Source organism: Hetaerina americana, unplaced genomic scaffold (assembly GCF_022747635.1).
Source record: "Hetaerina americana unplaced genomic scaffold, ioHetAmer1.1.p SCAF_11, whole genome shotgun sequence".
Classification (NCBI taxonomy): domain Eukaryota; kingdom Metazoa; phylum Arthropoda; class Insecta; order Odonata; family Calopterygidae; genus Hetaerina; species Hetaerina americana.
Window position 1 is genome coordinate 7,524,178 of NW_027286181.1, and position 26,302 is coordinate 7,550,479.

Sequence of the window (26,302 nt, forward strand, 5' to 3'; positions counted from 1 at the left end):
ATCACCGTCCTCGTCGTAACAGAGTGGTTCATTCATTTGTAGGATCCCGAATGATTTCACTCCAATGATCAATACTATTTCTACCAATGCTTTGCTCCTTCGTAATTGGCTTAGCATCGGGAGGTTTTCATTGACATCCACCATTCCTCCTTCAATAACATCCAGCACTAAGCCATCTTATCACACATATATATACTGTAGTTTTGATTGCTTCAGAATCATCGATGTGTTTTTCTCAGTAATATGTCTCCGGAATTCTGATGCAATGTCACTCTAAGGTTGGTTTCATAGATGAGGGTAGATTATATCTTATATGAGGTCCAGTGATGAGTTAAATCAGTTCCTTTCCTTTGTTGCAAACAGCTAACCTAGAAAATGTTTCACTCAATTTTCAGATAATCATTTGTGTTGAGTTGGGAGAATCGAAAGGTATCACGCAGATTAATACGGTGTGACATCTCCACTAGCCGAAGTATCTCGATAATTCGCCCACTATTGGCAATCGCAATAATTTTAGCCCCTTAATATTTACATTTTCATTGCGAAGATTGAAATGCGGTCATCCCATACCCACGAATTACCTTTCCTACTCATCGACTCATAAAATCCCCTTCCTCCGACGAAAGGTCAGGATTTCTTGCAAAATCCACTGAATTAGTTGTTAAAATCGATAATTGCCTATAATTATGCAGGTTTAAATTTACTGCTCATCTTTAAATCTTTTCGTTTGGCACTACGACATAAGTTTCGCATTCACTTCAAAGAGCGTACAGCACTTTAAATTGCGCATTCGTCAAAATATCGCAATTAATCCTCGCTCTTGCGTCTCATACTTAAAGATAAGGTAAACTACGTGAAATAGGTCACTTCTAATACCTCGAATAGAAGTATTGGCGATAGAGACATTGTCAAACGTCACGATATCACCTAAACCTACCATACCCAATATTTGACACACCTTGGAATGCTAACTCAAAGAGCGTGAAGCATTTAACACTGCTTTTAAAATCTGATTTACAGGATATTTCAACAAATTAATGAATCAATAGCAAAGATTCTCGTCAATATTTATAGTCTCCATATCACCGAGTGGCGTAAACCATCACTACAGTAATCAACCAAAAGATTGATTTTGATAGCTGAGAGTAAAGAACACTCTGACCTAAAATTGCATTAATATGTATATATATATTTATATATATATATATATATAGATGGCAAATTGCACTGTAATAAATTAATAAATGCCATTTCCTCCTATACACACACATATTCGCCCACATACATATATCTATGTACACCATGCAGCAATTGGTGTGTTTGGCTAAATCGATAATTTTTCTATCTTCGAGTATTATACATTCAGGGGCTTGGGCTCGATTATATTATGATTGTGTATTTTACGATGGAGGAAAAATTCTCTTACCAAACGGTAACTTATCCATGTCCCTAAATTTGTGTCTGTGTTCGAGTATGACCGCGCTTTTCTGAGAGCTTGCATTCGGAGATGCAGTGAGGCATGGCACAGTTAAACGTCCAAATAAATCCAAGAACCCGGATGAAGATAAAATTAAATTGTATAAAAATTAAAAGGGATCTTTCCAATAGGACTTCCCCTCCACAGTTAATATGAGGGGCAGTCAAATGAAATCCGAACACCCGCTAAAACACGAACATACCCAACTTGGGTAAGTTGGGTTACGTCCGCGTACCAAAACGGACATAACCCAACTGCGTGCGCCTGTGACTTGTTACTAAGCAGTTCTCCTACCATAGCAATGGCAGTATCGGTATATAAAATGCTTCTAGCTTTTAACGGACTGTTTTTAATGGCGGGTGTTTGGCTTTCATTTAACTGCCCATATTATATACTGCTCAAAGTTGCGACATAAATCTGCATGATAATGTAATATTTCCTTCCCTAATAACTAGTTTATTTCCCTATGGTGCTCTGGTAAAATGAAGATTTATGTATCCACTATGGATAAATTATCACCCCTCTTCATTTGGTACCTATCTTAAGTTATACTTGTTTAGGAGGTCAAAATTTTCCCAAATGCTATGTGAGTTGTTACTAAGCCCCATATTTAAACTTTTATAATCGAGAGTAGTTGCTAACATGCGATGAAATCATTTACTTTCTTCTTTCTTCGATGAAGAGAAATTCAAACATTGCACTCTTACCGAGGAATTTTCACTTTATCTATGAGTAAGCTAATGGAGAAATGATGTTGACGGTTCTTCCTTTAGGAATATGCAAAATATATTTAGAAGTTTCTCTCTCTACTGGTAGCATCTGCGGAAAATATAGTTGGGGCGGGGTGATTTAATTTTCTTCCGTTCCGTTGTGGTTTTGTTATTATCGATTATTATTATCGACACAATTATCGATTTGTTTCTGATTGAATTCACGAAAATCAAGGATAAACAACATGGGGAAATTTTAATCTGTTGGTAAGAAGAGATTAAAACATTTATTATCGATAAATGAGATGTTAAATCAAAGTTGAAGGGTAAATTTTCAAGATTCGCGTTTTTCGCTAGTGATAATGAGCAATTTCTCAATCTATTTGCCGATTTCGCCTGACGCACGTCTCCGGTGAAACCATTGAGATCCCGGTAAGCCGCTTATGCTTTGTACGTAGGTGTCGTAGGGACTGGTCAATAAGATTTTGCGCCACAAAAATGACCAGGGTGGGGCTCGAACCCGGGGCCTTGATTACTAGGCAGACGCGTCAACTGATTAATCGGAATGACCGCTAACGTTAATGATGATGTCATACCTGAAGTTTTATAGCTTCAATTTGAAAGGATTTAAATTCATTATTCGCATTTATTAGAACTATAATTAGTAGTTTTCAGTCATAAAATCAGTAACGCCGGGAATTTATCTCTGATTATTATTATTATTCATCCCTGGTGTAATCCCTGATTCAAGGTAATTTTACTTTACTATCTTATGGTTCCAGGTAGTCATTATTCCATTTATCTATTTTTTATTTACATCCTGCAAGCCACCGCTATGGATTATGGAAGTGGATGATCACACAGCAGGCTACTTTTGACCCAAAATACTTTCCCCCACTGGCGCGGTCGGACAATGTTATTCTGATCTCTTATCGTTCGTGGTAAAAATGACGTCTTAAATCTATCTGTTCTACGCTATATCTCTCTATTTTTATTTATTTGATCTCTCCTACCGTAGTAAGATGGGGCTAATATTTCATTTTCAAAATCATTGCTGAAAAGACATCCATATAATATATGCAAGAGATTTAAAACTGTAATGTAACCTTCGCTCCGTGAGTGATCCCCAACCTAGTTCTTCTAATATTTTTCATACGCTCCTCAGTTTATCATAACAACGTTTTACAAATCTAGCTCCTCTACGCTGCACGCGATCCGATTCGGCAATCAATCCAACTTCGTGAGGATCCCATACACCAGCAGAATATTCTAAATGAGGCCTAACCAGCGAAAGATGACATTTGTCTTTAACCTTTTCATGACATTTCCCTATTACTCTTCTAATTAAACCTAATTTTTTGTTAGCTAGTCCACATATTTCCCGTATACGAGTATATATCGTACTTTTTGAGTACTTGTCCCCTTGCTTCACTCTAACTCCTTAATTTTTCCCTCCCCACGAATTTCTACTGCTTTTGCGCCACTGACTCAAAATCCCCTCTGGCATCCGTTGAACTGCTCATCTCAGGCAGAAAGAACCTTGTCTCACCCCACAAGAAATGGTAGCGGACAGAATGTAACAAACGGTCGTCGAAATAGAAGTGGACTGCAGATTCAGACTCAAGCATTCATAAAATATCTCGGTTATTGGCGTCCTCACTAGGCAATTCCTCCCTTCATTGCTGTAATATGTCAGACTGTGTCACTCATCTCAAGTATACGGAAAGGTTTGCTGAGAGCGGTTCTAAAGGCGCGAGTTAAAAGGCAAGTCGAAAACAACTGTTCCACCTCTTAAACGACGTCATTTTTGTTGTCAAATCTCCGGTCCCGAAATGTTTTTTTAGCCCTGGGAATAAGAAAATATCGCTTCGGTGAGATCGGGAGAATAAGGCGGATGTGATCAAATTTTAAAGCCACATCGCTTTGATTTCTGGTCGCGCTGTAGTCGCGATTGCAAGTCGCGCCGTGTTTGCTTCTGGAAAGGAGTCAGTAGTCGTGCAACCCAGCACGCTGACACCTTTGACAAGTGCAGTTCTTCGTGAATAATATTCCACACATTGCCATAGCTACGATCAGTCTCATTCATGATCATTTGGATGATCGCTCTTCGGTCTAGCAGGTTAAAGTCCTCCACTTTCTTCACCTTCTTAGCATCGTCTGCGAGTGATGGTCTTCCACTTCTTGGCTAGCCAGTGAGGGACATGTGGCCAGTTTGGGTATTATTTTTCCATCCCGAAACTGTGTCATATGGTGGGCTGTCATTTTCATAAACAGCCTTCATTTCATCATGGATTTTCCGGCCACTGTATCCTTTTGAATGAAGGAACTTAATCACACTGCGAATCTCCTATCTTCTCCATACTGCGAGTTACTTTAATCTACAGCTTCCTGAAGTAAAACAAATCAACATTTTAAGCTGCAATTCACGGAATTATCTACATAAGAATCAATTAATATGCAGAATAAATTGTATTCAGATATCTCAGTTATTTCTTAATAATAACTACTCAACACCCTCCGGACACAAGGCCTTACAGTGAATTGTGTATATGTATCTCAAGGAAACCACATCTTTGCGCACAATCCATTATTGGCTCTTATTGCAAGATAGCGAAAAAATCATCCTACTCGTATCAAGGTTCATCAAGCTCCTCGTCCTTCAGGAGGTTGTGCATGTCATTGAGCATAACACATGGCAGTCGTGAGAGCAGGACCAACCGGCGATACGCCTCTGGTGTCTATGTAAGTATGAAACCCACGGAACGGCATTTACGGTGAATTAAATGCAAATTGCACACCTTAAACGGCCCTTCCGAATCCCCAGCCCACATTTTCATTTTTAATTTTGCGGACTTGTTACGAGTTGAGTTGATTTCTTCATCGGTGAAACGTTGGAACGAGACGATTTCAAGCACTCGCCAATCAAAGCAAGCCGAGGAAGGCGGTTAATTGTCCTCTTAAACGTTTTCTTTCATATGTGCTAGTAATTGCATCCCCTTCTCGATCTTTAAGTATCGGTTCGGCGTTGAAATGTTCACCCCCCCCTCCTCCCACCTTCATAATGATACCGAGTTCTGGAGTATTAATTCAAATCCATCCAATATTCGATTTAATAATAACTAAATTAATTCTTCGGAAAATAGAGTTCAATATTAAAGTCCCCTGCGTAAATATTTCAAAGGGGAAATCAAAAATACAGAGTTATCTCGTGGAAAAATATTATATATAATACAGTTTTTGCAATATAAGCATGCGAATAATCCATCAAATTGGTTTAGCAGATATTCCGTAACCTGTATACCAATCCATCCATAATTAGTAATGTTTCAAATAAATCATTTTTTCATTCACAAATACATGTATATACGAGTGTGTGTACATATATATATAAATATAAATATAAATATATATATATATATATATATATAAATATATATAAATATATATATATATATATATGTATGTGTGTGTGTGTGTATGTATGTGTGTGTGTGTGTAATAATGAATGTTTAATGCTTCTTTTGTTTCAATGCTTAGATTTGCGAATTTTTATAAATTCACTTTTTATTGTTGAAATGATTTTCTGAAAATTACCAGATATTAAAATTTGTATTAGATACAGCGAATTATGACTAAATTTTTAATATTTCTGATATCTAATGAAATATTACTTTGTTCTAAAACGTATTTTAGCATGTTGATTTATTAGCTCATGCATACTTCACTAGATGTTGCTCATCATATAACCACAATAGAGTAGGATTATAATGCTTCGTGTAAATTCTATTTAAATGGATTTATTCGAGGAATAAGGAGACGTAGCATATTCAGAGAAACTATAAATGACAAAAAATGCACTTAGGAGGCATTTGTTCTCGAACTTTTAGGACACCAATCACTTCTGAGTTCTGCCAAGAACTGAAATAATGCTTATTCTTAGATGCGCATCCATAGGTTTTTTCCCTTCATGATTTACTGGTTTAAGGGAAAGCAGTAAATGGTGGGAAAATATCCACCGCCATGATGTAAAAAGATAGCAGTGCACCCATTGTTGTGGAGAGCTGTGGGAGAGAGGAGGAGGAGGAGGAACGTTATTTCCATATATTAATACTAAGTGCAATCTCCTGTTGAATAAAAACTTGGACGGCACCCTTTACGCAGAACCATATTCGATTAACGTTGATTTCGCTTCCCCTTGGACATGATTGTTAATCATATAACTTTTTTAGATACAACATGCATGGATAGTATAATTTAAAGTGTTGCATATATATTATAAAATTATATAGATATATAAAAATATTGCATATTCCTGTTTTTCAACATTACTCATATGTATTGCAATATTAAAACTATATTACATCATTACATAAATATATTATAAAATTATATAGATATTTAAATATCACATACACTTGAATTAAAATAAGACTTGCACATATATTGCAATATTACTCATATGTATATATATATATATATATATATATATATATATATATATATATATATTATATATATATTTATATATATATGACAATAATACATATATATTTCAATGTTAAGTATACATTACAGTATTACAAATATATTTCAATATCAATTTTAATTTCAATGATAAAAAATTAATAATTGCAACGATTGCTCCATATTAATCACTAAATTTCATTTCCATGCGACCTATATCCTAAATGAAAGTTGACAGCATACTTTTATTATTTTACCATCTTCATTCCGCAATATGTTACCCATTAATATTAATTAATTATTAATTATTATTTTATAGAACAATTGCTATTCTGTCGCATGCTTCCAAGGTACTTTTACCTACAATAGGGAACAGAATTAAAAGGAAAGTGGAGGAAAATGTTAGAGAAGATCAATTTGGTTTCCGATAAGGTAAAGGAACGAGAGACGCTATACTGGCACTGCGTTTGATCATTGAGAGAAGGCCCGGGATGAACAGGAAAGTTTTCCTTGCCTTCATTGTTTTAGACAAAGCCCTAGATACCGTGGATTGGAAACTTATGTTTAAAACCATGAGAAGAAAATGAATAGACTACAAAGACAGGAAGATTTCAGCCTTACGAGGACCAAAACACATTTATAGATGCAAAGGCGTGTGATAAAAAAGCAAAGATTAAAAAATAAGTAATACAAGGATGCACTATCGCTCTATCTACTTATCTTTTATATTAAAGGCAAAATGATATGTAGATAAATGGAAGAAACATACGCTGCATTAGGTTTGCACATGATATTGTGACCCTGGCAGAATCAGCCAAAGATCTGAATAGAAAGCTCAAAACTCTGTCCATGGCTTTGAAAAATGGGAAACTAAAAATAAATGCAAAGAAACCAAAGCTTTGATTGTTTAAGGAAACAGGACAGAACCTCCTGTAAATTTAATGATTAATGGAGAATCAATAATAAGCCAAGTGGGAGAGTTCTGCTACCTTGGGAGTGTACGAAGTAATTACAAGAAACACAGGCGCACTTCTACAGTGAAAATAAGAATCCTTGGTGAAGAAGGCATATGAAAATTAAAAAAACCTGTTAGGAAACAAACACGCGAAACTGGAAATTAGGAAATCATTTGTAAAAACATTTATTTGGAGTACATTATTATATGGATGTGAAATATGGATATTGAGAGTGAGGAAAAAGGCACAGTTGGAGGCGATGGAAATCTGGATTTGGAGAAGGATAATAAGATGGAAGGAAAAGAAAAGAACATAGAATATTGACAGAAATTAAAGATGAAAGGAGTTTAATACAAAAGATGGAGAAAAGGAAAATTAAATCTGTTGGATATGTTCTTAGACATAACAACCTCCTGGAAAATATAATGGAGGGGAAAATAACTGGAAAACAAGGAAGAGGAAGGCCAAGAAAAATATTTATAGATGACATAAAACACAAAGAGAGTAACAAAATACAATGAACTGATAAAAACGACAATCGAGAGGGAACAATTGCGGCAACGAAAAGACTCCATCCGCCTTTAAAAGAAGATGATGATTTATTAATATTTGCAAGGATTTTAGATTACCTGTATGTTTTTCAATAAAAATATTCCTATGATATTAATCTAAAATAAAGCAATTGGGAACTTTATTCTGTTTCATTGGTTTTCATGAATGTTAACCTCACCCTGAGGAATTCACTTGCAAACATTATTTGAGATTTCCCAACCGGTAGGCTCACGAATTGCATAAACCCTACTTTTAATTTCAACATTCCAGTAAATCATGAATCAAGATTCACCCTCATCTTAGGCTTAAGTTAAAATCCTCCCAGTTTTCAGATCGTCTCATTTGACTCGTCTTTATGCACAAAAAGTGCTCCAGCGATCTTCACTTGACTGCGATTTTTCTTCTTACTCCACTTCCGCGAACGAAAACAAAGGAAATACGGGAGGCGGACAAAATAGCTTCGTAAAAGGGAAACCGCATCGCGTCGATTCTCGGTGCCTCCACAATGCAATGCGCGTGTGAAATTGGTTTTCACTTGCTCCGCGGTGTGGCCTACATAACACAAGGAATCCAATACCCGCTCACCCACCCAAAGCCTTTTGGATGCCCCACGGAGATTTGAAATGGATGACTCCCTCCCAGTTGAGTCATTATTTCAACATTCTATTGACAATGGAGTCACGTCGGCGATTTACCCCGCTATTCCCCGCAGTCGTAGGAATATGTGGAGAAAGCTCATTTTGCAGCGTATCCTTAACGAACTCTCTCTCACCCTACCTTTTCCCTCTCTTTTCCATGCGCTCTTGACTTGTTTATTATCAGAAAGGTTAAATTATTTATGTCCCTCAGGCACACGAGAACTAAATCTCGCTTCTAATGCGAGTGCGCTCAGGGAAATACTTAACGACGGGTCACGGCAGCATCTTGCAGGCCGCACGTCAATTATGACGCCTGGGAAGATAAGGATCTTGATTCCACTCACTGGCTGAAAACTTCAAACGGACGATAAAGCTACTGTAAATAACTTTCGCTTGTTTATCACTGCTGGAAAAATTGTCCCCGGAACATTGCTTTCTTAAACATGAAACTTAATTTACTATGCCAGACGGAGGGAGAGACAAACGGAACTTAAAGATAACATATGATTGGGGAGGAGAAGATGCTGACGGTGAAAATTCGAAGGTCATGGAGAAAGTGATGAAGTAGATAGTGAATGTTTGTAAAATGTTGAAGGGTGTGATAGAAGATTTTGAAGTAACCAAGGAAGATTTTGAAGTAACCAAGGAAGAGAAAGGAAGAGAATGGGCATTTTTAGGATGAGAAAAAATGTGGCGTGAAGGAAGAGGTGAAACTGACTCAAGAGACACGGTAGGGTAAAAGATGATTACGTTCTATACATAGTTTCCTTAAAATCATGCAGCGATTGGAGGAGTTATTAGAGATCTTATAAAAAGCTAGATGTATGCAAAAATTAAAAAAATAAATATATATTTATGACATTTTAAAGGACTGTAAATATAATATGAACGTACCTACGGTCGTTGAGCAATGAAAACGAGATAGCCTAGACCGTAAACTTGAAGTTTAACTCAAGTTTACGGTTAGGCTAGGCTATCTCGTTTTTATTTTAAAGAACTACTTATTTAAACTAATCAATGGGTTAAGGTGGGTTTGTTATGGACGCAATGTCTAAAGCTCTGTGTATCTCTTATCCCCACTTAATACAACGTGAATTAAATACATAGTCTAAAACCTGCACTTAAATAAGCCATTCTTCAACTCCTCTATACTTCCTGCCTGGCTTCATGCCGATCAACTATCATTCCTTATTATTGTCCTGCCTCTGCCTAGTCTGACGAATACAATTTATCCTGTATCTCTACCTTCAGGGCTCTATTACTACTCAGTATGAACTGTTTCCACTTTTTCGGATCTCTTTGAATTCCTATTGCGTAACAAAGGAAATTCATGGTGCAGCGTTGAAATCTCTCACGAATGTAATACTATTCCCTGAGCTGCTTCATGAGTTGTCCTCAAACTGTGTTATTTGAAAGTCAGGAATCGTCGCGTGAGTCTTCGTGACGCGTGTGGCACGAGTCCCTCCGAGAGTTACTATTTTCAGAGTTGAAAGTCCTGGTGCCAACCTTTATGAATATCGATTTAAATGCTACGAAGACGCTTCTATGGCCATCTCTGTACCAAATGGAAAGCGTATTTGGCAATAATATTTGCTCTCAACTTAATGTGATAAATCTTTAAGAAACGGCAGCTTTCATAAATGCAGTATGGTGTATTACTTTTACTTAAAGTAATACTTTTATCAGCATTCTTATCGTCTAGTATATGTACAGTATTTTATCTCTGGTTAGTATACTGAACAATGGGAGGAAGAGATTTAAGGATAGGGATAAGAGAATTTTCTTCATTATTGTCGAATTTTTTGTATTTAAACTAATATATTTTCGAATGAGTATATAAACTAATAGTTGTGCATGTATGGCAGGTGCTATAGCACCACCCACTGCATGCTCTTGCGGCGGCTGGCGGGGTATTGTGTAGATGTAGATATTTGGGGAAGCAGACATGAGTAGAGTTCGGGTGTAGAGAATCATACCGTCACCATTTGTCTTCTCTTGTAAAGAAAGGCGACATAAGGTCCGGAATTTAATTTGACAGAACTGCACATAGTACACCCACTTTGACTAAGCACTGATTTGAATACAGTACCTGAAATTTTCTCTCTATAGAAATCAAAGTGAAATTAAAATTTTATGAAAAATCTAAAGCAAATAATTGAACCATGGTGGCGAGAAGACATGTGACTGCCATTGGACCTCATGATATGATGATTGCTCATTTATCCTATACATATATTTTTACATTTGGGCTAAGCACAATAGACTATCTGATTGCATTCAGTGTGATCAACCGTTCTTTAATTACAAATTTCTGTTGTTACAAGTCAAAAAGACAAATTATAGCATTTTACCTTGCATCTACAAAAGTTATCATCGCAGAAAATGGTAGCTCCTCTAGATGGGAACAGTGCGGCGGTGGTTAATTACAGGGTTTCGCGACAAATATTGCCAACTTACGGCACTCAAACCTAAAACTAAGTATGATACAGTTCACAGTAGCTAATGGAAAAGCTCACCTCGTACTACTCATATCTTACTCGGTTTATTCAACTAGGCTCTGTGATAGCATAATCTGGCTATGAACTTATCATTTATTTTTTGGTTTTTTCGCCGTCATAGACGTGCATGCTCTATCTATTCTATTTATCTTCAGTGGCTAATTTAAAACACTGTCATTCAGAAAGTACAGGGAGCGGCAACATAACTTCCTTTTTTGAAAACGCAAAGAGCTTTCAAAAAAGGAAATTATGTTGCCGCGCCCTGTATTAAATATTCGGTAATTCTTCGCATTTTAGCTCTATAAATCAACAATAAAAATAACTTTTTTCACTATTTGTAAATGATTGGATAAACTACGCTTATTATTTTGTGTATCCTAGTATACGTATTAATGTAAAAATGTGCATGATTTCATAAAATAATGTATGTTTCACGAAATAATTTGTGCATAAGCATTGAGAGAAACTACTCATATGACTCAGGAAATTTTTTTTCTGAAATAGATTCCTTTGGCTAAGGTAAAGAAGGAATCGACTCCCTGTCGATCTCTTCTTTACCTTAGCAATGTCTACACAGATTTGCCAGCATGCTTTTCCACCTTTTTTTGCAATTGCTCTCCGCTAAACGAAACCATCTCTTCCGCCAGGGCTTGGACCTACACCCCAAGTTCGACGGAGGGGGCGGGGGGGCGTGGAGGCCGGCCAAGGTGATCTCCGGCGGCGGGAGGGGTGGTATCCCAACGGGCTCGTCCCGCTCCGGGCGCCGGGCGAACCCAGGCGGGCGCCGAATCCCCAGGGGCGGCTCAGAAGAGGAGGAGGAAGAGGAGGAAGATGAGGAAGAGGATGAGGAGGAGGTGGGGGGCGGGGGGGAGTGCTGGGACGTGCGGGGTGAGGACGCGGCTGAGGAGGAAGAGGAGGAGGAACACCTGCGGTGGGGCGACGCTTTCGTCGTGGTGTACAGCGTGTGCGACCGTCGTAGCTTCCGCTCGGCGAAGAGGCTGCTCGCGAGGTTGTCCCGCCTCCACGGGGGCCGCCACGGCGTGGGTGACGAGGACGGGCACATGGTGGCCACGCCCTTGGCCGCGCCGGCCCTGCTCCTCGGCAACAAGAGGGACCTGGATCACGCGAGGTAGGTGATGGGAGGGCGATCAACCCCAACACTATCGCGATGTGCCGACCGTTTTTATAGGCAGATATGCTTTCACCTGCCACGCCCCCCCGGAACGTTTATTCCGTATTACGTCACTCGTGGAAAGGGGTGAGGGATCTGGCGCTGTTCAAAAGGTGTGACATAACTGGGGAGTATTTCAGAGGGAAGGAATTTTTGAAGTACACATGGGGCAGACACGACTATGCATCTTATGGTACACTTAATATTGGTACTAGAGCACAGCGCGATAAGAAATGCGTCCATTTTTTTTTCTAGGTAGCCAGAAGGCCAGAGGAATTTTGAAGGCGTTCATAAAAACTGGCATTTAAAAGTCCTTGGGAAAAGTAGATGAGATTTTCTATGGAGCAAGAGAAGGTGTGGAGGAATATAATATTTAGGCAGTCTAAACCATGTGGGTCAAAATATGTTAATGGGAAAAGGAGGATAAAAAATATTTGATATATTCATGCCGTTTCCTCATTCCTATGTAAAAGGAGGAGAATTTGCGGGGAGAAAATTCAGGAGTCACTATCTGAAATAATGCATAGCAATCACAGGAAATAATTATTCCATCAAAATACTCATTGACCAACTGCTATTTTTGAATAAAGCAGTTTCAATTTTAAGGTTACGATAATGTACGCTTGCTAGCTTTTGACGTAAATTCCTTTAATAAACCACGGCCGATCGAGGAATTAATGAAATTCTTGCAGTTAAATAATCAAAAAACTGAGATATACAATCAAATTATCTCATTCGCATAATTGAAAACAAGTTGAATATATGTGCATATTTTGTGGGTTAACTTTTATGAAAACTGACATTAGTTCCACATCTTCCATTTAGTGGTTTTAATTCCTTTCGAATTGTTTTATTTGCCTACAATTAAGGTTTCTTATTATCTCTTTACAAAATCTTCACGAACGATTGTAATTTTCGTTCGAAACTATTCCAAGCTGAATATTCGGTTGAAAATATTCCGACTATTTGTCGCTGAAAATGAATGTCATTTGATGTGTAAGGAATCCTTCCAAAGAGTTGAGTTCAGTTATTTTTTATAATTTTTCGATTTTTACTTGACAGCGGAAGATTCTAATTTTAAAATTTATTTTCCTAATTATCACATGCTGCCAAAGTAATTTTCGTGATTCATATTGCTTTTTTCGCAATTGTTTTAATTATGAACCTATTGAGCCTCCCAGTTTTAATGGTAAAACTTATTTAGAACAATATTTAAGTATTGGAGAAATTTCTATTTCTTCTTGGTACTCTTCACGTTACTGCTACGGTATGTGGCGGTGGGTGAACCAACACCCCTGGTATGCAATTCCAAAAATTGAGTTTTTCTTTATTGTTAGTTACTGATAAATATATGAAACAATTATGCAATGTTTACTAAAGATGCATTTACTTCTTTATCTAAGCGTAAAATACTTCGCCACGTATTACGACACAAGCAACTTGTGATAAAAAGGACAATAACTTAATATTAGAAGAAATACCATGATGGTAAAGCACCAGGCTATTTAGGATGAGATAAAGAAAGTACTTTTTTACCCCTGCGCGATCGCTCACTGTAATTCTGATCACTTATCGTTCGCGGGAAAAAGGATACCTTATTTTTATCGAATCTGCAATTGATCTCTCTATTTTTATTATATTGTAGATTGAAGCTTTCGTTTTTTCAGAACTAGAAATCAATGTGTTCCAAATGAAATGCAGTACTTTTTGAAAAGTTTAAATCAACAATTTCGCCCTTTTTCATCAGTTGGACATTGATAGGTTCTCCATGTTAATAGGGTTTCCTAAGTATTAAATGTGTAAAACAGCAAATGATTAAAAGGTCCCTTTTCAAAAGTTTAAAATTAGTGTATCGTTCGATATTCCAGATTATCAACCATGGAAAGCAAGGAATACGAGTCATATTTAAAACCATAGCTGCGTCGTTTACTCGAAATAAAACAATTTTCCCCAAGATGGACGCGGTGGGCGTGGGGAGAAAAAGAATCGAAACATTCCAGTAAGGAGGAGTCAGATAGTAAGAATGATGTCTTTTTAGAGCTTGAGAATTCCGGCCACGTAGCTATTCAAAGGAGCGAAACTCCAAATTTGGTGGTGGGACCGAAACCTGCATCCCTCCCGAGATAGATACTGAACTAATGCACGAATTCCTCCGAGGGGTAAGAAAAACAAAAGGGGGGAAAAAGGATGGGATGAGTCACGTCGAGCAGTCGGTCGGTTCATCACCCGCTCTCTCGGCGGGTGACCTTGTCCCCCTCGCGTCACCCATTCGTCACGTTTATCGCGCTGGCTGGCTGCACTCTCCCGCACCCTCCCCTCTTCTCACCCTCTCTGCCCATCCGCATTCCTGGACCCCAAAACACTTTCGCTTTCCTGCGGCGGCTCCTCCCTCCCTCTCTGCTTCCGGGTTCCCTTTCGTTGGGCGTGTTTTTGTTATCGTAACTCTCCCCTTTCCCCTCGCGAGGGTTCGACTGATACCATCATCTCCGATATTTTCCCAGGCCATACGCCCATGCACATCTAAATACCGGCATGCATGCACGACGTGCCTGGACGGGTTTCCACGGATCACGAGGTCGCTGAAAGGACGTGGTTTTTCAAATGGCAGGTCATAAAAAAAAGAAAACGGAAAGTTTACAAAGAATTAGTTATCGGGTAGAAATAGCTGTGTTTATTGATGATAATTCTTTTCATTGCATAAGGACGTGGTTTGCAAAATCAGTCTCACGTAATATGAATTCTGAATAATCAAGGCAGTGAAATTAATTCAAATTTATAATACTGGATTTAGGAACGATTCTCATTCTCCTGAATAACTATGCTATCCATCTCCAGTTTAAAATTTAACCGGTAAAGGGGTTTTTCATGAATATCAATAAATAATATATTTAGCTCCTCTACCCGTACGGCGTAGAGGAGCTAGATTTGTAAGACATTATCATGCGAATCTCAGTAGGGTATCTGCATTATTACAGGAACTAGAATGGTAATCACTCGTGGAGGGAAGGGTAAAATATTGATTAGATCTCTTTCATAAATTGGAAGTATGTATCTGTAACGATGATGTTGAAAATATATTATTAGCCCCGTCGCTCCGAAGGTTGAATTTATCAAGAAAATAAGATTAGAGAGATCAAGTGTAGAACCGACAGATTTAAGATACCATTTTTTTCTGCAAACGATAAGGGATAAGAAAAACTGCACACGGCCGTGGTTGGGAGAAACGTCATGTTCTCTCATTTCTGTTAGTCTGGTCTATTTTCATTACCTAATTTATCCTTTGCTTTGTTGGTCTTCTTGTAACTAGCAACTCCTCTAGCAAGCGCAAGTGTGTGTACCTGTAGTTAGCATTATCCCCACAGTTTGAAATATTCCACTTTTTTGGAAATAAACAATAAACCAAAATTTAGCTTTGATATTACATGCCAGGGGCTGTTGAATAACCCCCTGACCCACACCTTAGCGGGGTCTTTCTGGAGATGTAGAAGTATATTATGCGATTACTCTACCTTGCATAAGTATCGGTGGGTCTGAAAACTGCCAGTGTATTGTTTCATAACTTTTCGAGGCAAAATTGAATACTCTCTGCGCAATTTGTTCATCTGCATCCAATCTTTTTGCACTTCAGAACGATAATACAGTGCTCTTGTGCACGTACGTATTCCCTGAGTGGAAGAAGCAAAGCACGCGAGGAAAAGTTGCGAGTGAAATATTTATTTGCGTCGGCACTTCCTAGTTTAATCTTATTCTCACCCAAGTCGCCTATTAGCGCTGATTTGGATGAGATTTAAGGCTCGTTTAGCATTTTTTAATTGTATTTAAAACAGTAAAATTTATGAAAAAAAAGAATATTTATCTCTAAAAATTGAACAACTCTTGATGAATTTTATTATATAGATCTTACGGTCAAAGGGTGTCCCATAAAAAAGAAACCTTTCTTGGGGGGAAGTTAGAAAAATGTACTTGTTTCATTGGGCCGATCACATTGGAGCAAGACATGAGTGGCAACGTTGTTATGAACAAGGTTGCAGTTCCGTGACGCTATTGGAAGAATTCGAGTGGAAGCCTTAGGTTGAAATACAAGTTAAATTTATCTGGTAAATTTGAGGCAGGTCACTTAGCCGAAGATGTTAAAGACATTACAGGCCCCAACTTACTATGGTAGACCAAATCACCAACGTAAAATCAAGGAGACCCATAGGAGAGCGGTTAGATTTAAAAGGTTGTTTTATCCACGTACCGTTAGAGATCAAAATAGATATGACCGCGGACGCAAATGAGATAATTAGTATTGGTAATGTGCATATTTTGTCGATATCCTTAATAAATTTTAAATGTCCCCACGCTTATAACATCATTACCGTGTGGTTTGAATATATCCTGTAATTGAATATTCTTGCGTGTAAGTTCATCTAAATCTAAATAAATAACCCGCGGTCTACCAGTACGGCAGGGGTAAACAGCTCATGCCTTAAGCCGTCTTAAACAGCCCACTCAAAGTGGTAAATTTTCCTTACCTCCCCCTAAGGAAGGTGTCTTTTTTTTAGGGCACCCTTTGACTATAATATTTTTTAATTACAAGAAACTACGGGAGATACCGCGAAGGTAACTTTTAACGGAGTCATCCGCTAAATGTCCACTACAATTTCAGAGTGTAAAAATCATCCGCCTTGACCGGGATTCAAACTCGAAATCTGAAGCCCGGACCCGGACCAAAATCTCGGAGTTTAAGAGGATGCCTTGGTAGCTTAACTGGCAAAAGCACTCGGCCGGATAGCGAGGGATCAGGGTGCGAATTCCGGTAAAGGTGAATGATTTTTACCCTCCGAAATTGTTGCAGTTTTGGGTAGTAAAAATTATTCAGGACTGTTTAATTTTTAGCTATACATATTTTATTGTTCCACACATTTTACCGTTTTGAATACAAATAAAATAGGTACCTTCTTTTTTAGTTTGATTAACTTTGTTCGAGTGCATGAACGAACTGATATTTGGTTTGAGGATTCATTAATTGTGATTTTGCATGGATCGCTGGTGACCTAATACCCCCCACCCCTATACGCCCTTGCGGTATTATGTAGATGCAGATGCAGAAGCATTGAGTTGTTAAAGCGTGACGGGGTGCTTAGTAAAATGGGACCCAGCAGAAATGAAAGGCGCAACTCTGAATGATGCCTACGTTTCTCTCTCTCTCTCTTTCTCTCCAGGGAGATCGGCGTGGACGCTGGTCAGGAGCTGTCCCTCCGCTACGGCGCCCAGTTCTACGAGGTGAGCGCGGCACAGAGCTACGCGGGCGTCTCCCTGGCCTTCCACTCCCTGCTGAGGGAGGCCCGCTCGCAGCGCCTCCTCCGCACGCTCTCCTCCTCCTCTTCCTCCTCCTCGCCCACCTCCTCCTCCTGCTCCATCTCCTCCTCGCCGCCTCCTCCGCCCCTCTTCCTCGACCACTTCGCGTGCCATGCGGCCCTGCCCCCGCCGCCTCCGCCGCCCACCCCCACGCCCCTCCACCGCCTCCTCCGCTCCCTCTCCTCCTCCTCGTCCTCTTCCTCCGCCTCCACGGCCTCCTCGTCGCTCGCCGCCGGCCATCCCTCCCACCACCACACCCTCCCGCACCACCGCTGCGAGGCGGCTGCCTTCTTCGTCCCTACCTCCGCCGCCTCGTGCCCTTCCACGCCCGTCTCCATGCACCCGGCTTCCCACGGGGGGGCGCTCCTAGGCCACTCAAAGACGTTGCCGGCGCACAAAAGGACGCGGCTCGGCATGGGGAACAGCGTGTCCAAGGTGCTCGGGACCATCTTCGGGAAGAACGGGGGCGGAGGGGACTCCGGTGGGTCCTCGACGTCCGGGGGCAGCGATCGGAAGACCAAGAAGAAGAGGCCGTCCCTAAGTATCTGAGGTGCTTATTCGGCGTCGGGGCCCCGGCATGAATCCCTGACCCTGGAGTGACATTTCCCTTCCCTTTGTGAAAGCAAAGAAACTTTTGAGTCTCCACAAGTTGGTGTCGCAACATTGTGGAGCGTGTGAATTAACGATGTGTATAAAACTATATTATGCTTCCTTCGTCTCCTCTTTCGAGGAAGATGGCGAATATTTAAGTGAAAATTTATCTAGAGAGATCGTGAAAATTGTTTGGCAAGACCAGTGATGGGGAATCTATTTATAACCGTGTGTCATAGGGTACATTACTGTCAACTTCGAAGGCGCGCGTCTATTTAACGCCATTACTAAACAAGTCACGAATTTTATTATCTTGGAAATCACTCACATGATCACTCGCCTATTTCATTTCCTTCCTATCATATGCCGTCAGCAATTGCATTTATTCCATGAGCTAATATTAATGGACGAATCCGGGGTATTTATTTGGACCATAGTTCACTTTGGGTAATAATTTTATTTTACACTTACTTTCTTAATTGGCATTATTTATTGTCATTTTTTAAATATATATATATATATATATATATATATATATATTTGTGAAAATATCACATCAAAGTTTTTCATGAGCTACAGTTCCATCCATAAAATGTTTCAATAGCCTCATCATCACATCTTAGTGTATATACATGTAATATGTTTTCTTTGCAAGGGCTTAAGATGCTCCATCACTGGATTTCACAAAGATATCGATTGCTAAGAAAAATAACTGGCATTCGTTGAATACACTTGAGGGGAAGTAAAATATGCATAAATAGTTTTATGTTATAATTCCAAATTTATTTAATAAATGACGGAGAAAGAGAGCCACTGAAGGTGAATTTTTATTTCAGTCGAGTAACAAATTACTTATTTAATTTTTAATTGAAACCCTCAAGTTAATGAGATGCCAGTTTTGGATTCTAAGCAGTCAAAATTATGCTCTATCAATTACTTAGATAGATTTTGGAGATGCTTTAAGGATTTTGTAAGATATTTTTGCATTATTTCCTAAGTGTTTTGATCTTGTCCCCTAAAATGTTATATAATTCATGTAAACATAAAATAATATTCTGTATAAATAAGGAAAAATAATTTTGTTCTTTTTTTTAATTTGACATGAATTCGAAAAACATCCTCATACCCTGGGCCAGCGGCGGCTATCAACATAATGTTTTATTTCACATAGCCAATGTATTAGAATTTCAGTTTGGTGACCTGAACCATAATTTTACTGTCTGATAAATAATAAGTCGGATAATTCCTACTTAATATGCTATCACAATAGTTATGAACTAATATAAATTTAGCTTAATAAAAATTGGGTAATAGTAAAAAAAATAGTGAATATGGATTAGCAAAAGATTTTTAGCTTTTTTAATATTTCTCTATAATATTCTATCACTCTACGATCCTGTACGATATATTCATTGCTCCTCTGCTCATTTTTTATTCAATGTTACAGCCATCCTACGCTGACTTTGATATGCCTCTACCTATGAAGTCATCTAAAACTATCGCTTGGCGATTAGCCCCTGTCTTTCATTTCAATTTTCAAAAATCCAAGCACGTCCACACCACCTTATCCCATTTATTGTTTGGTGTTGTCTACCTTCCTGCCCTACGCCCTACCAAAATTCCATTTCCTTATTTTACCATTCGCAGTTCTCTTTTTCTGCTGTTCCTTTAGCTGAGTTAGAATTCCATTCTCTTGACTTCTACCGAAGAGGTTTCCTTCCACGAGGCAAGGCATCCGCTCTTCAAGGAGTTCGGTGATCTGCAATTGTCAATACCAATTGGTGGTAGTTATTAAGGGAGTTGACCGACAGCCAAGGTCATTTGCGCCCGCCATTAGGGATATCTATTGGGAATTGATGTGGATAATTGGTTAGGCTGTTTCAGAGAAAGGAGGAAGGGTGGAGAGAAACCCGGCGTTGGCGTTGACCTACTCTCAAAGAAAGGGATTCACACTTTATCACCGCATCAGACGGACGGTGTCACTTAAAGTATTCACCACAGAGTAGCCCAAGAATGGATCCGCCGAAAAAATTTGCCGCATTTATGATTCGAACCCGGGCTCTCGGGATGGAAAACTATTATATACATTAGCCACTGCATAATCCCGAGACCCCATATTTCAATTATTTGTTCCATTAATGTTGCCTCTCTGAATGTTTTTAAACGTGACACCATCACTTTAGATGCCGTTCCACCAGGGATGAACACTTATGAAGCCAGTTCGTTTGGTTAGTAACGGTGCTTGGTCTACTTTCCACCTGACACGGATGGCTCCGATCGATTGCCATGGATATGAGTGTTGGGAATGATCATCATCACTCCGGCCGGTGCAAACTCTGAAGGCCATTGGGACACACAATCCCTTACTTCTCGTCAAGGTTATATAGACTGGAATTGGCTGCTAGGGTAGAATTCGTGAAAGGTTATGGATCGAATAGATACGAAAATTACGAGTACAACTTGAATGCACCCTCGTGGAGGGTGTGTTCATTCATCTACGCCAAACAATAGAGCCTCAAAAATTTCTGCGGGCGCACCTTAATGCATTTTTCTTGTGGATGACCTCGCATGTGCCCTTGCGTTGAGTGAGGGTTTTGCTTTCTCAGTGCTGAGAGAAAATAAACGCTTAAAGCATTGAAAGTCAATAATGCGATAAATATAGTTCATTCGAATGCGACAGACGATACATCTTTCCGGCCGATAAAAGTTAGTCCCGTAAATCATCATTCCGGCCACCCAAAAGATCGCGGGTTCGAATCGTGCCTCGGGCATGTATGTAAATCTTGTGTCTTTCTCAAGATTAGTTACCCGAGTTATTTTGCCCGTAGTAAACTTTTTCGACATGAATCCAAAACGTAGCGATACATTACTGCTACTATCATTTATTGCTTAAGAAAATACCTAACATTTCGTTCTGTCATAAATCTCACGGAGGAGCAGTCGTCCAGTTGGTAGAGCACTGGGCTCTTGTCCGGGGGCGAGGCATATGGGTTTAAGTCTGGGCAACGCCTCTGGGCACCCTTAGCTTCACCCAAGCAGTGTGATTTTTCGGGTACTACGTTAAGTATAGCTTTCTGGAAAACCATGAGCGGGGGACAGGGGAAAGGAACTTGCCCCCCCCCTACTCAGAGGTGTGAATTTCACAGGCCTTTTGACTCAGTACTGGGTGAGAGCTCTTTCCTCGCCTATTAAATCAAGCTTCGGGTTGTGTAACTTGGTCGATTGCAAAGAGTCCAATGACATTTCGCAGAGTCATCAAACCATCCTCCTGAATGAGGACGGGTCAAACCATCCACTTGGTCGAGGATCATTACTCAACTATGTTCTCCCGTCTTCTAGCTCCGGTTTGGTTCAGAATCCTGAATTTGACTTGTGTTACTTTTATGTGTGCCTGCGTTCAAATTTTAATTCTCTGGAGTATTCGAGACGTGTGAGGAGCAGCCCACGGACGCTCCACATGGAACTGACAAAGGTATGTGAAATTTCATTAGTTTTCGTCACTTTTGACACTCACTCTCTGCTTCGCTCGGCATTCTCTACATTTTTAGTACACGTAACACCGAAATAAATGCCACGAGAGTGTTGCATGAATTAACTCAAAAGATTGAGTTGAATATTTTTTAATGGTGGATTGGTATATTATTAAAGGACAATTTATACACATATTTTTGAATATACTTATAGGCCATAGGATATGTTCATTAGTGATTATTACATTTCATAAATTCAATTCAAAATCCATTCTGAAGAGATGCAACACGAAATATTTCAGCTACAATAGCATAAGCTGAATGGTGCAAAGTTGGGCAGTTTAGCACAAACTTAATATTCAGATCCCACATGTATCTTCGACTAAAGCCCTGACTGGTGACGTCAATTTGGGACGGGGTATTAGATGTCCTGGTCCAGTTAGAGTCCGGAATAATTTAATGCTCAAATAGAAAGGTAGCCGACTGTTTTTGTCTATATATGTGCATTCATTTACGTTGTAGTTGGATCAACATATTATAAATGCTTTTATGTAAAATTCGTACGCTATGTAAAGACTTAAAAAATATTTATCCCTGAGGACAATGGGCAGGAATGTTTATAGCCAAAATTCAAGTCCAGTGGAATATAAATGATTAATATTTATTTTTGAAGCATTTAATTACATTTTCTGCATTACATTTAAATCAATTGACCCTAGTTGAAATCAAGAAATTTAAATGATGCCCATCAAAAATAGGAAGAACTGGAGATAGGAATGAAAGTCAGTGGGCAATTCATAAAATCAGTTAGGTTTGCTAATGATCTAGTTTTATTTTGACAATCAGTAAAGGGGTTGCAAACATTTCTGAGAACATTGGAAAGAGAGTTCAAGAGGTATTTATTTATATAATGAATTTGTTTGGGCGAGATTGAGACTATATAATCCCATCTTCCACCTAAGCCCCGCATATTACATTTAAGACGACTACAAACACCCAAGCCCTTGGTTGAGGGAATCCCACTTAAGTGGCAATCGAACCCACGGCCTCTGAGTTGGTAGATGAGGACGTTATCCCGCCGCCACCGAAGCTGGTAATTTTTTTCCGGGAAATAAATTGAGACGGGTAACAAATAATAAAGACAAAATAAGAATCATGGTGGAAGACGCAGTGCGGGGATATGGAAAGTTTGCAGAGGAAGGGCGAAATTGGGGTGCTAAACAGCAAGGTTAAATCACTATCGGGAAGTAAAAAGGGAAGATCTGTCCTAATAGTTAGAGATAAGTCGGGTAAGATAATCGTTGACGTAGAAAAGATCCAAGAAAGATGGAAAGAATATATAGAAGAACGTAAAGAACTTAGACCAACAAAGTTAGACATAGAGATGGAACATGACGTGGAGGAAGATAGCTTAGGTCCAGGCATACTCAACGATGAGATAGAAAGGGCACTAAGGGAGATGAAACTAAATAAGGCCGTGGGGGTGGATAACATTCCCGCTGAACTACTGAAATGTTTAGGAAAATGTGGGAGGAAGAAGCTACATGGGCTGATTCGTAGTATTTATGAGGAAGGAAACTGGCCTTTGTGAGATCAGGTTAGTTCCTATTCCGAAAAAGGTGAAGGCCACATCATGTGAGGTTACAGGACAATAAGTTTCATTTCCCATGCAGCTAAATAGGGCCCCAGAATCATCACAAATAGGATAGAGAGTAGGGCAAATGATTACTTGGTTTAGGAAGGGGAGACGCACGCGCGGTGCTATTGCGGTAATGAGATCAATTCTCAGATGAATATAGAATACAATCAGAATTCGATTACAAACATATATCCCTGTTTCGCAGATTTCAAAAGGGTGTTTGATAGAGTGAATTGGGGAAAACTAATGAGTGCTTTACAAAAAATAGGAATGGATTGGAGGCTTTTGAAATATGGGTGGGGAGGAAGATGGGGAATGCGAAGTGGACAGAAAGGAAAACAAAACGAGGAAGTGCTAGGCATAGGTGGGAGGATGGGGAATAATTGGGAGAAATCATTAGGAGACCGAAAAAATGGATGACAAGCATATTGATCGTCAGTGGGATGTTGAAGGCTGTAGTGGAGGGAAGAATATTAAGCAAATGAGAAAAAGGCAGGAATAAGATTGGGATGCCGGAAATAATGAAGGGGCGAAGTATATGGAGATAAAGAGGGTTTCCTTTAGACTTGGATGTTAGGTCGTGGTTTGTTTGGAGAGACAAGGGAATCACTGTACCATTTGGTAGCTTGTGTCCATCCATAACCTGCCTTAACTGGTAGATTACTTATGATTATAATATGTCAGATAAATCGAGTTGCTGATGAATTTAATATACTTGGCATATTTTATTTCACCAAGCGCTTATTATTCATTCCTACACTTGGTGAAATAACTTCATGAACAAAACATTTCTGTTTTATTAAATAGCATTTCTAATATAGAGAAAATCCTGTTTAATAATTAGTTGACTCATGGTCATTGACACATGGTCATGGTCAGTTCTTTCATATATTGAGCAAAAAAATTCTATGAATCCTATTGGCATTCATTTGGTTAATTGCATGACCTGTTATTATTTGGTAATATTTCATTCTAATTCAGGTTTTTAGATGAATACAGACTGTACATTGATACATTTCCTAGCCTTGCCAAACAAGCCAATAACTAGCAGCCCTCACTAGAAGAAACTGTTCTTCAATTCCTTCTACATGTACATTCTATCTCCCTTCACTCCACCCTATGTGCTTATCTTCTTCCCATCCCTACCTTGCTTGCCTAACATCCTTGCATCTATCACAGGCTTCAGCGTTCCTTTAGCAATTGAAATCGAAATGCTCTGCATCCACCTTTCCTGCTTTCTTTGTGTTTCATCCAACAATGCTCTCTCCTCCACCACTACATGTACTACTTGATTTGTATTTCTATTGGTCCATTTTACCCTATCCATCCTTCTCCACACCCAAAGCCTCCAATCTACATGCATCATCTATCTTCATTGTTTCAAAGCCAATCCAAATCACATTCAATGACCAAGTTCCCAATAGTCTTTTCTTAACCTCCTTATGTAATTTCACTGTCATTAATTCCCTTGCCCTTGTGACAGCTTCTTTACCTAATGTAATTATTTTTCTCAAATCCATACTACTGTGACTGTCATGGTTCAAGATCATTCAGAGATATGTAAACTCTTCCACCTGCTCTAACATTGGACTCTTACATTAACACTTAACTTTGCCTTCCTCTCTCAAAAGCCTCATAGCATTTGTTTTCAGTACATTTATTCTCATCTCATACATATCATAATGATATTTCCTGGGATGGTGTGGTAGCTAATGTACAGGCTTCCCACCAAGAGGGCCCGGGTTCAAATCCTGGAGACAACAAATATTTTTCAGCAGTATCCCGAGGAGCTTTCTGGAGAGCACTTTGAGCAAGTAGGATGTTTGTCAGATGGGACATTAAACTGCAGACTCCTTGGTACCTTCCGATAAAAGTAGGCTAATGCCAATGCCGGGTGTCTCTCCACCCTTCCTTTCCCATCCATCCCTAATGGGGCAAAAGACCTTGCTGTCGATCACCTCCCTTAAAAACTACTGCTACAATGATTTATCCCCACAACAATCATTGTAACCCATTAGCTGAAAGGTGAATTAAAACTTGATCATCCACAAACCAAACTCATTTTATGGATTCCTCACCAACATTCATTCCTATATCCAGTAATTTCCATGTCATTTTTGCCATTTATTCTGCATATGAATTGAAAAGTGCAGGTGAAAATAGTCAGCCAAGTCACAACCCTTTAGCCTAAACTGCCCATACTAACACTCCATCCACCACATGTACCAGAACAGTTTGACACATGTACAGATTGCAGACAAGTCACCTATCCATTCTACTTTCTTCTATCTTATGTGATTCATTCTTTCTACTCCATTATATCTAGTAAATAACTTCTTGAAATCTATGAAGCAAACAAAGACATCTTAACTCTATTACTGCAAATAATGACGTCATTGCTGCTTTGGCATCATATATGCCTCTCCCCTTCCTGAAACCAAACTGATCACCTGTCAAATGCTCATCAACTCTCCTCTCCATCCTTTAATTAATGAGTAAAATCATATGCATCACTTTTGCTGCACAGGATATAAAACTTATTGTACTACAGCCTTTGCATATGGTTGCCATTTGCTTACTTGGGATTAGAACTAACACTGATCTAATGATAAATTTCCTCCCTCATAAATAGTTAAAATTAGTCAATGAAAATTCTTTCACATTTTCTAAACCCTTAAGTAAGTCCTCAGGGATATTGTCTATCCCCAAGGCTTTCAATAACCCTAATGCCCTTCCCATCTCAAAATTAAGTATGCCTGGTACTAAGCTGTACACATCAATGTCATATTCTCT

General features: G+C 39.1%; 1 protein-coding gene across 1 annotated transcript in view; it reads left to right on the plus strand.

The window, feature by feature from the left end:
* Positions 1–19,408, plus strand: part of LOC139701074 (ras-like protein family member 12) — a 455,247-nt gene extending 435,839 nt beyond the window's left edge. The window contains exons 4-5 of the mRNA XM_071599648.1: positions 11,943–12,424; positions 17,674–19,408. Coding sequence (XP_071455749.1) covers positions 11,943–12,424; positions 17,674–18,358 — 1,167 coding nt within the window. The 3' untranslated portion in view covers positions 18,359–19,408. The remainder of the gene's footprint in view (positions 1–11,942; positions 12,425–17,673) is intronic.
* The last annotated feature ends 6,894 nt before the right edge of the window (positions 19,409–26,302 follow it).